The sequence below is a fragment of the Grus americana genome, chromosome 1, assembly GCF_028858705.1.
Source record: "Grus americana isolate bGruAme1 chromosome 1, bGruAme1.mat, whole genome shotgun sequence".
In the NCBI taxonomy this organism is placed as follows: domain Eukaryota; kingdom Metazoa; phylum Chordata; class Aves; order Gruiformes; family Gruidae; genus Grus; species Grus americana.
In genome coordinates, this window is record NC_072852.1 from 133,515,167 (window position 1) to 133,527,888 (window position 12,722).

Here is a 12,722-nt window from a genome sequence, read left to right on the forward strand (position 1 = left end):
CAGCTGGCTGTTTGCTTAGGATCTACTTCACTAACTTCGGGCTGCATAGCAAAGTTTTTGATGATTCGCAGTACATTTATGTTTGAGTGTTTTCCAGATGGCCTTATTTACCAGGACTGGAGTTATCAAGTTCTGGAAGTTTGCAAAGAGGCCAAAGGGTATGCCAAATTCTGTTCAAAACAGAGTAGACTTTAAAACCAAACCCAGCCCTGGCATGAGGCCAGAGCTGTGAAGACTTCAGTCTCTTTCCAAGGCAGCTCTATCTTCACTCATATTAAGGACGAGGGCAGCTGCAGTCACTATTCTTTAACTCAGCATGTTGTGTTTTAACAAGCAACGTATTCCAATACAATAATAAAGAAGGGCAATTAGCAAGTGAAGGGCGTAACAGGGTGCAAGTAGAAAATCACTAGTAATTGTGAATAATAGTAGCCACAGGAAATTATTCCCATTGAAAAACAGTGGGTTATTTAAAATGTTCCCTGCTGTGATAACTCAGATTTAGTAAAAACCTCATCATGGCATTCCTCATTTTATATGAGTGGCTTGCATGAAGCACCTGAATTGTATATGAGGTGGAAAAAAAAGCTGGTTTTTTTCATTGTCATATCTAACTGGACACTTGCAAATTTAGTTCTGGTCTCAAAGCCCAGTTTAGGGTCTTGTTTTCCTCATTCACTGTTTAAAATACTGAAGGTGCTACAATCAAATTGCATCCTCAGTGAAATGTGACTTAACTCACAATTTAGTTTCTTGTTTTAAGTGAGAGTGCAAGTGTAATAACTCTAATTCAAATTAGTTGTTGTATTCCTCAATAATTAAGATTTTTTTTTTAAATCTTTTTTACTGTAGATTTCTGTACAGTTAGTAGCAGTTCAGATCATCTGCTACAGAGTCATTAAGGCATATTTTACTAACAATGTCCTATTTTTATACAAGAAAATTCAAAACACATATTTTATTATTAATTACATACCATTACTGTAAGCACAGGTATTGTACATTAAATGAACACAGTATCATATAAAGACCAGTTATTTTATGAATGGTTTTATTTATACTAACCGGTTAAGTTGTCTCACTGACATTTCCTCTGCAATGTGACAGTGAGATCAGGGGTGGGGTTTTAATTGTAATATGTGCAGTAAACTATTGATAGTTGCTTCAAGGCTAAAATCAGAAGATAAACAGGATTCATATAGGAATAGATTGGAAAAAACAGGTTAGTGTTTTTGAATGGACTGTTCTTTGGGAAACATTTTCAGAATTGCTTGTTATGGTTTGATTTCTTCCCTTGTGCATTGTTTTTCAAGAAATCTGGTTATAGAGGCCTTAAAATAATACGAGAAGATCAAATCAATAAGTCAACATGAAATATAAAGGAAGCCAAAGGTGGATTCCCTTGAGCGAATTATGTTTCACTGACATACGGTTTTCTATAGTATATAGTCTTCTCCAGCTAGACAGATGGAAACAAACCATATAGGGGAAGATGGGAACAAGAAGGTGGAAAAAAAAAAAAAGATTATATCAATTGTTACTTACAGAGCAAGCTAATTCTTGTCCCAGTGAAATCCATGCTGTTCCTGTTAACTTTGTTGGACAAAGACTTGGTTCACTGAGTGTAGTTCTGGCTCCTTAACCATACCAGTGCTTTAAAGCTGGTAAAACTAGCCTGTGACGCCAGAATAATTTTTGGTGTAGGGATATTTAAAACTAGGACTCCTTCTAATGACTGCAGAGGAGAGGAGGATTCAGAGAAGAGAATGGATTTGAGGAGGAAGAAAGAAGTGTGAAACCATGAAATCAAAAAGAAAGAAAAAAAAAGATAATTTTATTTTTGCTGTAAGGCAGTGTTATTCCAGGTGAGAGGCTGTGATGTGAGTTTGATTTCTGGATGATGTTTGAGAGCTAGGGAAGAGAAACAGCATAATGATGGCCATACTAGTTCGGGGCATAGTTCTTTCTAGCCTAAATTCCTGTCTTTGACAGTGGTCAGCAGCAGATACCTGGGGAAGAGTACGGAGACAGGAAAATGTATAGTGATAAATCTCCCTAAACGCTCCCACTAACTTATGGCTCAGGGACTTCCTGAGACCCCAATAGTAATTTTTGTGTTTGTCAAGTACATTTGGGAACGGAAAAGGAGGATAGATTTGTAAAGAGATTCTGCTTTCTGCAAATGATGATTGATTGCTGGTTTTGTAACCTCCCTTCATTAGTACAAATTCAGAGAAAACTCAGATGAACTGAAGCAAAGCTCAACAAATTATTCTTGAGCTTCAATGCGGGAGATGTCTAGAGAACTGTGGGGGAGGTGGATGGGGGACAGGACTGATTTGTGGAGGGTGTGTTTCTGGTGCCATTAGCAGTTAATGGATGTTTAACCTGAGAATGTCTCAGGTCCCTTAAATACCAATAGCTAAGGAGGATGCTGTGAGTAGAACACAAGGAAAGAACATGAGCGCATCCTTTAGGACTTGCTGCTTGGTGGTGTAGTTGTTCCCCCATGGAAATGAGCAAACATGTCTCAGCAGCATAGAGTACCTCTGGGCTTCTAAAGCCAAGCCCCAATTCAAGTGACTGAAGGTGCCAAGTTGCGGCTCAGCAGATTCTTTCTGAGGGGGAGAGGAGAGTGCAGAGAAGTGGGGATGGCATGGGGGGAGACGGAAAAAATCCTGTCATAACTTAGTAGTAGAAAGTTTTTAAATGTATCATCTTTTTTGGAAGAAGCAATACTGCTTCACTTTACAGCTTGTCCCTTGGCTTCAGAGGAAAGTTGAATACCTCTCATTGTGAATAAGAATGTCTGACTCCAACCCTGGGTTAAGACAAAATGTGACAGCAGGATGGGGTGGAGAGCAGCAAATTAGAACATGTGACGCAAAACTGAAGTTCCACTGTAGCTTGATCACACTTCATTTCTACTTGTTCAGTATATATATTTATATGCACATGCTTAAAAATTTGTTTTTATTATGTGCTAAGCTGTTTTCATCAGGTTTGTAGCCCTACAGAGTGAGTAAGAGGTAAAGGAGGAGCAGATAGTTGGGCAGGATGGGGAGACAGATAAAAGAGACTTGTGTAGACAGGGAAGTGAGAAGACTGCTTCAGTGATTAAAGAAACATGGTAGAGTAAGCAGATGGATAAATCAAGTGGCAACACCGCAATGAGCAAATTAGCAAATTGGCAAATGAATCAGTGAGCAGTTTCTGGAGGATGCAAACTGTTAGGCAAAACTAAACTGGCAACAGAACATTGAGACTAATTTAGAAGAAGTGATTAGAGGCTATGAAGGTGTCCTGCAGGCCAACATTTTTTTTTTAGGGGAAAAAAAAAATATATAGTCATTTTTGTCTGAAAAGCCTTAGTTTATTGAAGCTTTCTTCATACAGAAACCATTCCATACATACCTTTGATAGTTCTTCTCTCCCTTTGATTTTTTTTTCCTTATCCTAATAGTTTAGTTTATTTTTCAAATACAGCCTAAAACTAGACAGTACTGAAGATTAGTGTGCCAGGTATTTGTAAAAAGGCATCATGATGTTTTTAATTTTTACTCTCTGTCCATTTCGTTTTAATTCCCAGCATTTTGCTTGTGGGGGATTTTTGGCGGTGTTTTATTGAGCACTAGGATATTTTCATAATTACCCTAGTATTTAGAAGTAACTTGAAGATCTCTCTCCTCACTGGCAGTAGCTTTTGCAGTTATCATGTTCACATAATTTAGACTGATTTTCTCTGTTTGGTTTCTGTGCAAATTTTTGTAAGGCAAGGTTTGTAGGGAGAGAACTAAAATCTGTTAACAAAGAAACCAGTGGGGGGAAATGGTAGTATTAACAGCTCTCCTAAGGCAAGTGCTTTAATATAGTTTCTAAATAAATTGTAGTAGTATTCTTTTTTTTTCTAGCTTATTTATCATTAAAATATATGTTGTAAAGGTAAAACTGTATTTTGAAAGATCTTTCAGATTGTGATTAGTGATTCTAAAAACTGCTCCCCCCCAAACCCAGACAAACCATGAAGAGTAACATATTTTCACTGCGTGTGTATGCAGACTTGTTTAAGGTAGAATGCATCTTCTCCCAGATGTGGAGAGACTAAGAGCGAGTTGAAGACCACTAATGAAAAATGCCTATTTCAAAATTGTATTTCATCCCCAAAGTGACTGGTTTGTGTGATACCATGAGGAACATAGGTATTGCAGTGCAAGCTGCACTGTAACCAATGAGCAGTAAAATGAACTGGTAGGGTCCGTTCTGTAGTAGCCTATTGAGATTCTGCTCTGGCTTATAAAACTTCATATTCAGGGGATTTGCTTTGCAGAATGTCTCACCTGGCTCACCAATTTACTCCATAAAGAGAACATTTTCTGCCTTCCTTCTCATGACTGTAGATCATAACATACAGTACTTTAGCTTCCCCTGTTCAGAGGGGCTCTGGCATCTCCATCCTTGGACGTTTAATAGATTCAACTTTTCAGGAAAAGCCAAGGCTGCCATGGTCTAGTGTTGGGAGAGGTGGTCCTGCTCTGAGAAGGAGATTCTATTAGATGACCTCCAGAAGTCCCTTCCAACCCTCATTTTTGTGATTCGCTCTAGTGTGGCTTTAAATGAGGGCTGGGGAGGATGGGGAAGCTAATATATTTGATATTGGGTAGGAAAAATAGCAGTCAATGCTACAGCCTTGAGGGTTTAAGGTAATCTCTTTTACTGTATTGATAACACCACAGACCTGTTTCGAGACACCTTGAAACGAATTATAAGCTCTCAGACATGCAGATCTGACAAAGTGTGGGGTATGAAATAAGAGATCAAAATCTGTATTGGTCCAGGTAACCAAGTAACAGGTTCTGCATATTATCCAAGAGTATATTTTCATATTGACTTAGAGAAGTTGCTTGGAGCCTGAATTACGTGATTTTTCTCGGTTGGTTGGTTGGTTTGTTTGTTCGTTTGTTTTCTTGGTTAACCCTCTCTTTTTGGGATTGCTTTAGAAGGCAATAACTGTTCCCAAATTTGTAGATTATTGTAATTGGTATGTTGGGTTTGTATTGCCCAATAAGCATCAAATTCTGCTGCTGTGAAAAACAGGGTTTAATATAAAGATATCTAAACTTATTTTTGTGTATTAATACCCTGTTAGATTAGTGTATGCTTGTCATGTACTAAATTTTATTTTAATATATGTTTAATGATGATTTTTCCATATTTTATAAGAGATAGAAGCCTTTAATTTTAATTTGAGTCCTCTAGTACACTGTTTATTTAGGGACTGGTCCTTTGAAATGCTCCTAATATTGTATTTGGTGTGTACAGGTTCATCCTTCGATGTCCAGAAGTGATAATCTGCACAGTGTCCTATTTTAAGCAGGGTCTTGCTTTATGTATCATGTTTTTTCTTTAGAATTATGCTTTTTCAATCAGTACATAACACCTCTTTATATTATCGTTAATATTTAATCTGTTTTCATGCAAGGCAGATTTCAGTCAAAGTTCGTCTTGTCTGGGAAGCAGTGATTCTTTAATTTTCTTTTTCCATGCTGAAGTGCTCTAAATTAGGTACTAGTTGTGCATTTCTTGTGTTTTCAGCAAAAGCTTGAACACATGCTGACTTCTGTGACCATGTTACACATGACCTGGGAGCTGTTGGATGTACATTTTAGGGCCTAATTTTATTCTAAGCTCTGTTTACTCAACTTTATCTGTGTCCATATTAACAGCAGTGAAACTTAGGTACTCTTACTGAGTGAATCTGGTTAGTTGAGAACAAGTTTGGTTACAGCATGCTGGCCTGTGTAATAAGTTTACCCCCACACTATTTAACTTCTGTTTATTTCTTTTAAAATTGAAAAAAAACCCTCTTAACTTTCTCCTTGTGTGCTCATTAGAGAAGACCAGCATTCATTTCAGAACAACAGTCAGTCTGAAGAAAAAATGCTTTAAAACGTATTCAAGTACTTGCTGTGAAAGTTTACACTCTGCACTCTCCCAGTGACATCAAAGGCAGGATAAAGGCTGCACAACTAGCTACAAATCTGTTTAATCTTATTAGATGTTCTCCATCACCTAACATGCACAGAAGCCTGAATTTTGCTACAGATATGTTGTTACTGGTCTTATTGCATCAGCTGGTTACCTAAGGAACTGAGCCACTTCACAGTAAATATTAATGCTTTCAGGGCATGCAAATAATAAATTTACCAGAAACCGTTATCTGCTACCAGTATTGCTGACAAAGTAATCATACTACTTGTAAGCCTGTTCCTGGATACCTAGGTAGGGATCAGAAAACTGTAAACATTTCTGAAAAGGGGTTGGTAAATATTTTAAATCTCTGTGGTGATTAAAAAATGTCTTGAAGAAGCTATTAAACTCTTAAGCTGTGTTTGCATTACTCTTGCAAATAGACTTTTTTGTTTGTTCTAAGTCACTTTTTGCAGTAAATAGTGAATTCAAAACTTATAAAAGCAGCAAGGTAAAGGGAGCGAAAATTCTGATGTGTTTAATAATAATAAGGAATGGAAATGTTGTTTAATCACTGATTTCTTACTGATACAATTGTTAAATATTTGTCAAAAGAAGCTATGTGACAGCTGTTTTCCAATTTTTTCTCTAATCTGAAGAATTTTAATTAAGAAAAAAATGCAGTTTGGTTTACCCTTTTATTCTTGTTGTAGTTCAAAGGCCCCATATTGAGCTCCATCATTCTTTTGGCTAAAATAGGATGGACCTGGCTTCTCCTGTACTTAGTCGGTATTGCCTGGTATTAGCTCTGGTTCCTCTGGATTCAAGATTACAAATTTTGGGCATAGCTGAATGAACTGTCATCTTGAATGCTGAAAATGGCCAGTTTTGTTAAGTATTGTCAGAAATGAACAATAAATAAGCACTTGTTTCTCGCTGCAGGATGTGCGGAGTCTGTCAGCTTATACAGGAAGGAATCAAGTTAGATGGCAGATTTTTTTCACAGAGGAGTTCTGGGCTTAAATCAGTTCTTACATAAGCTAGAAGTAGAGTCCCATGATAGGAGAATACATTTGGGTTTTATCAGTCAATCAACAGTCATACATCAGTCTAAATAAAGTCAAGTCTGTATATAGTAATGATGGATGGGTTGTGGGATAGATGGGGGATAATGTTATTCCACCATCTTGCAGTTACTGTTTCTGATCTGAACTCATTTATTTTATTCTCTGTATTTGATTTCAGAAGAAATAATGCAGGTGACAGAGAGAAGGCACTACAAGTTATGCTTCAAGTCCTGCAGACATGTGATCACCCTGCCCCAGATATGTTTTGCTTATGTGGGAGGATCTACAAGGATATGTTTCTGGATTCTGACTGTAAAGATACCGATAGTCGAGATCATGCCATTGAATGGTAACAGAAAAGAACCTCAAAAATATCTATTTAAAAATGTTTTCAGACTTCTACTTCTGGTTATGAAAAGCAAGGCTGTAAGAATTAGATCAATTGTTCTACTTGCCTCTTTTTTTCAGGGTCCTGTTTGAGTAATTGGTTTACTGAGCACCAGATCTTTGGATATGTGTTTTCTTGCTTCTCTTTATAGACTATCATGAATATAAAATGATACACTTGGTTTACTGGGGGGGACACACGATGATTCACCCACGTCTTTTTAGAGAAAATATACAATTAATCTGCTTCAAGGCCAAAATGAAGTACAAGTGAGATCATGGGACTTAGTTGGTCCTCTGTGCAAGGACGGTTTCCATGCTGAATCCCCAGGGAATGCAATGATCTACCATATATAAGGAAAAATATTGATAAACTGCACTATGAATTTTCTTAAGAAAGTAAGGCATGCACATGCACACAGACTGTCACTGGCATACTGTTCACATAGGTACGTTTGTATAATGATATAAACTACTGCTGAGTACAATAATGAGTACAATGTGGGTTTGTACTGTAACTGAAATACTCCCCTCTCTCTTTTTCCTCCCCCAAATCACCTCAACATGATTAGTGCAACATGGATGGGTAGTAGTAAACTCAGAAGTTTCAGATGGATCTCTTCATCCTGCACCAGCTTGGCCCCTTCGTTTAAAACTTGCACTGAAGACTAATATTTTCAATGCTTTTCTCATATGAATAATACAATTTATTCATACAATTATGTTATATAATTTATTAATGTAATTATAATTATATTCTATTGCATTTAAGAATTTTGCAGTAACCAGTTTCTTTTATTTTCACAAAACTACACAAGGTGGCAGGACATAAAACTAAGCCATTTTTCTTTCTCACCATAAGACAAAAAGCTACTTTCTTTCAAGTGCTCTTTGCAAAGAGTGCCATTGCTACCAACCAGCCATATAGTCCTTACAGTAAATTAATAGCTTAAAATACCTACCAAAACTTTGCAGTATTTCAGTTCTTCTATACAATGACATGTGAGTTCTTGACTCCTCTCTGCAGGTATCGCAAAGGATTTGAACTCCAGTCAACTCTGTATTCTGGAATTAATCTTGCAGTTTTGCTACTTGTTGCAGGACAACAGTTTGAAAGCTCAATGGAACTGAGAAAAATAGGTAAATATCCACACACAGTGCCACAGACAAGTTTTCTGCCTCTCTCCCTGTGAAGAAAACAAAATGCTTATAGAAATGGGTTGCATAGACAGAAAGGCAGTTCAGGCTTTTTAGTGGTGGGTCCTGGATAGCAGGCTAAAACACAAGGATCTTGAAGGACCGTTTTTCTCCCTGTTGCCTTGCCGCAGCTTTCTAGTAACTCGGCCCATCTAAAGGGTCCCAGAGACGGGAGAGGAATGAGGAAGGACCAACTTCAGCACCATCCGTAAACTGTCTTTACTACACCACAGAGATTATCCCATTGCATAGCCAACATGGGACAAAGATAAGAAGTGACAGAGTGTGGCCCAGCTCTCCTCAGGGATGCCAGGGAAGGGTCCACAGGGTTTCCATTGTCCCTGAACTGAGAGATCCACAGGAAGTATCTCCTGGAAGGATCTACCTGGACAGTAACTAGTTTTCTACCTAGATTCACATCTTCCATGTAGGTGCTAACTAAACCTCACCACTATATGTCTATAAAGAAAATATTTGATAGAAACAGATACACAGTTCTTCCTGGAAAGATAGTAGTTGAAAATTATATTTGGAGTCAGATCCTATCTGAAACACATACTTGAATGCTAAATGAGAAGAATGCAAAGGTGGCTTTAAATCATTCCCCTGACCTTACTCTGGGGTGGACTTGTGTAGTCATTGATCTTTTGCAGTAGATGCAGATCTTGAGGACACGGAGATGTGCAGCTTACACTGCGAATCAGGAGGCAGATAGCCCAGACAGGTACCACAAGAGCTTTTTCAACACTTTGTGCAATAGGAGTTTTGACTGTCTGAACTGTATTGGGGATGTTGTTTGCAGACCCAGCCTCTGTGTTGGGCAATGTTTGATTTTTTTTTTTTTTTCCCTGGGAAAAACTTGATCCACTTTATTTTTATCACTAATGCTTAGTCAAGTCTTATTAGTCTTTTATTGATAGACTTACCGATAAAAAACATTTATTAGTGTTTTACTGATAGAAAAATATGATTTTTAACTGAAATTGAAATTTTACAGGTGTACGGTTAAACAGTTTATTGGGAAGAAAAGGAAGCCTAGAAAAAATGAACAATTACTGGGATGTGGGACAGTTCTTCAGTGTGAGCATGCTGGCTAATGATGTCGGTAAAGCAGTACAAGCAGCAGAGAAACTTTTTAAGCTGAAACCTCCAGTGTGGTATGTGGTAGAAGGCTGTAGCTTAAGTACCCAACTATGGGGAGATAAACAAATGAAAAAAATCTTGTAGTCACTTGGATAATTTAACTGGATTTTGCCATCTTAGATTCTTTGTAACTCTGACTTTATACTCTGTTCTTTTATTTTGGGAAGGAAGGGGGAAGGTAAGAAATTAAGTTACCCATCATTGTTTGGTTTATATACCATTGAAGCATATTTTTATAAGAAATAATTTGCAACTTTGTGATGATTCCTTGTGAAATAATTGTGAAAAGGTTGTGGAACCATTCTTTTTAGAGTTTAGCTAGCTGCTGCTTTCCTCCCCCACCATCTTCCAGCTCATAATATCCTGTCTAATCATCATGTAATTACTCATGTAACTATACTCTTTTGCAAAAAGATACTGCTCATGAACATCTATGTGAGCTTATGACTTAAGGTTTTGACTAAACCTGCAATTCTTTCCAGAAATCTGTAAAAATCAGCACAATCATTTCCACTGTGGTAGCTTTTAAAGTACATTTAATTTTGCAGTTAATTTTTTGAATGTATAAGTCAGTTTAGTGGTTTCAGAATCTGGTCAAATTTTGTTTTCTCTCTGTTAACTCACTAATTCAATACATTCTAGGTACTTGAAATCATTAGTTCAGAATCTGATGTTAATTCAGCGTTTCAAGAAACTCACCATAGAACATTCTCCTAGACAAGAAAGAATGAATTTCTGGCTAGATATAATTTTTGAGGCAACGAAAGAAACAACTAATGGACTGAGATTTCCAGTAAGATGTTATGTCCAAACAAGTTTTGTATGTCTTATGTTTCTGGATAGGATATAACAAGAATTGGAAGATTCTAAACACAATACTTACATGCTTAACTGCCATTTATTTCATTGCACGAACTGAAACCTTGTATTCTGCTAATCTTTACTCTATAAAAAACATTTAACCCACCACCCTAAAAGCATTCTAAGAAATACTTTTAAGTCTCCTACAACAAATTGTGATAGTACTGTTTTGTTGTACATAGGAACACTGCCTCTTCCTGCCTTGTCTTGCCCTTCTCTTTCCCCCTGGAAATTTTTTAGGCTTTACTTTCAGACTACCCATTGTCTATATCAGAGCATCTGAAGATACTGTTGGGTATTAGCTACTGGTTTATTAAGGAAAAATATTCTCTCTCTTCAGGTTTTGGTGATAGAACCAACTAAAGTCTACCAGCCTGCATATGTTTCAATCAACAATGAAGCAGATGAGAGATCTCTCTCTCTGTGGCATGTCTCTCCCACTGAAATGGTAAAACTACCAGCAGATGTGTTTTACGTATTCTGAGTCATTGTGCTTAAAGTCACTTTTTTACATGTAGATTCTGGAGCACTTTACAATTTAAAGTTTGCTACATTTCTGTGAAGCACAAGCCTCAATATCTCTTTTGTGCAGATATGAAAGCTGACTTTTTACAGAATAAATAAAAGGAGGGACTATGATTAGAACTTAAGTGTTTTTGAGCTCCAGTTCATGTTTCACTAATCTTGAGATTGTCTCTTAGAAGCGCTTGGGTTATTTGGTCTGCTCATAATATTTCTCATTAGAAGTATGTGATTTTTATTAAAATGCAGCTCAAAGCTAGATAGATAGTAAAGATAAAGCCCAATATTGTGTTTAATGTTTTAGAAATTTAAAGTTTTACAATTACAAGAGTAGAAACTATGAAAAATGGCAGCCTGTGACAACTAAGTGTCAAGAGATGAAGTATTTGGTGTCTTGGATTGTTGGATAAGGCCCAGGAGATCAGGGAGTGAGTAGGCACAGTTATCGACAGTGTAATCTCTTAAAAGTGAGAAATAATTTGTTTCACGTTGAAAGACTTGAAATTTGGAATGTATTTCACCATCCCTTCTTAATATCAGAACAACATAGGTGGAGAATAGACTAAAAATGTAGAGAGGCAAGTGTGGAAAAGAAGTATGTTAGAGCAGGAGAAGACCATGTGATTACCTGGATCTGTGAACTTCTTTTCCAGTGCACTGTTCTACTTCACTACTTTCAGTGAATGTGTCTGATACAACTTTGCTTTATGGAACAAATTCTTGGTGCATACCTGGCAGTGCTAAATAAGATCCAGCTGTTAGCTAGAGATTTACCGAGAGCTCGGTCCTAGGCACAGGCTGTCCTTCCTCTGTTTATCCTCCAGTGTGCTCCCTGGGCCAAAACCGTTGGCTCAATACCTCTTAGAAAGACGTCTGAAGTTTCTTTTCCCTTTGAGCCTAGATAAGAGTAAGGCATAGTCTGCTCCATGTTTAATATGAAATGTTGATGTATTGAGTCCAAACATAATGTTTGGTGAATTGTACTTCAAGATTTGTTCTTCAAATTTAATTTTACATGAGGAAATGCGGCCTTTACTTCTACACTGTGCCATTTATATTAATTTTTCCTCAAGTGAGTAAAACAGCGGTGTATGGCTTTTCTTTACCTATACATCAATCTTATTTGAAATTTGTGGGGGGAAGAAAGAAAGAAAGGAAAAGAGACATGTTGGAAAAACTTAAATTTGCTTACCATGCTGTGACTTTGTTTTCAATAGTAAGTCAAGGTTAAACTGTGGTTGATTATAGCTCTCTGTTCTTTACAGAAACAGATTCATGAATGGAATTTTACAGCTTCTTCCATTAGGGGAATAAGGTTGGTATGTCAGAAAACAGTTAAGTGGGTTTTTGTTTATGTTGTATATTTCCCATAAGTGGGAAATCTGGATTCTGCCTTAAATCTCTGCTTTGCATTGCCTGTTATAAAAGCTTGTTCTGTCCAACCTGCCTTGAAGTGTCAACAGAGAAGAGTTCGCCTTTCCATGCATGGGCAGAGCTGTGCATTTCTCATAGGAATACTCATCTAAGGGGTGTGTGTGGGCATGTGTATTATCTGGTAGACTTCCCTGTTTTCAATTG

At 37.2% G+C, this 12,722-nt stretch overlaps 1 protein-coding gene across 4 annotated transcripts in view; it reads left to right on the forward strand.

Moving 5' to 3' along the window:
* The window catches only part of MAP3K15 (mitogen-activated protein kinase kinase kinase 15), a 92,864-nt gene that overhangs the window by 50,391 nt on the left and 29,751 nt on the right, over nt 1-12,722 (forward strand). For all 4 annotated transcript variants that reach the window (XM_054838231.1, XM_054838242.1, XM_054838259.1 and 1 more), the window contains 6 exons: nt 7,213-7,383; nt 8,449-8,561; nt 9,616-9,775; nt 10,404-10,554; nt 10,963-11,070; nt 12,410-12,459. In XM_054838231.1, the coding sequence (XP_054694206.1) occupies nt 7,213-7,383; nt 8,449-8,561; nt 9,616-9,775; nt 10,404-10,554; nt 10,963-11,070; nt 12,410-12,459 (753 nt within the window). The remainder of the gene's footprint in view (nt 1-7,212; nt 7,384-8,448; nt 8,562-9,615; nt 9,776-10,403; nt 10,555-10,962; nt 11,071-12,409; nt 12,460-12,722) is intronic.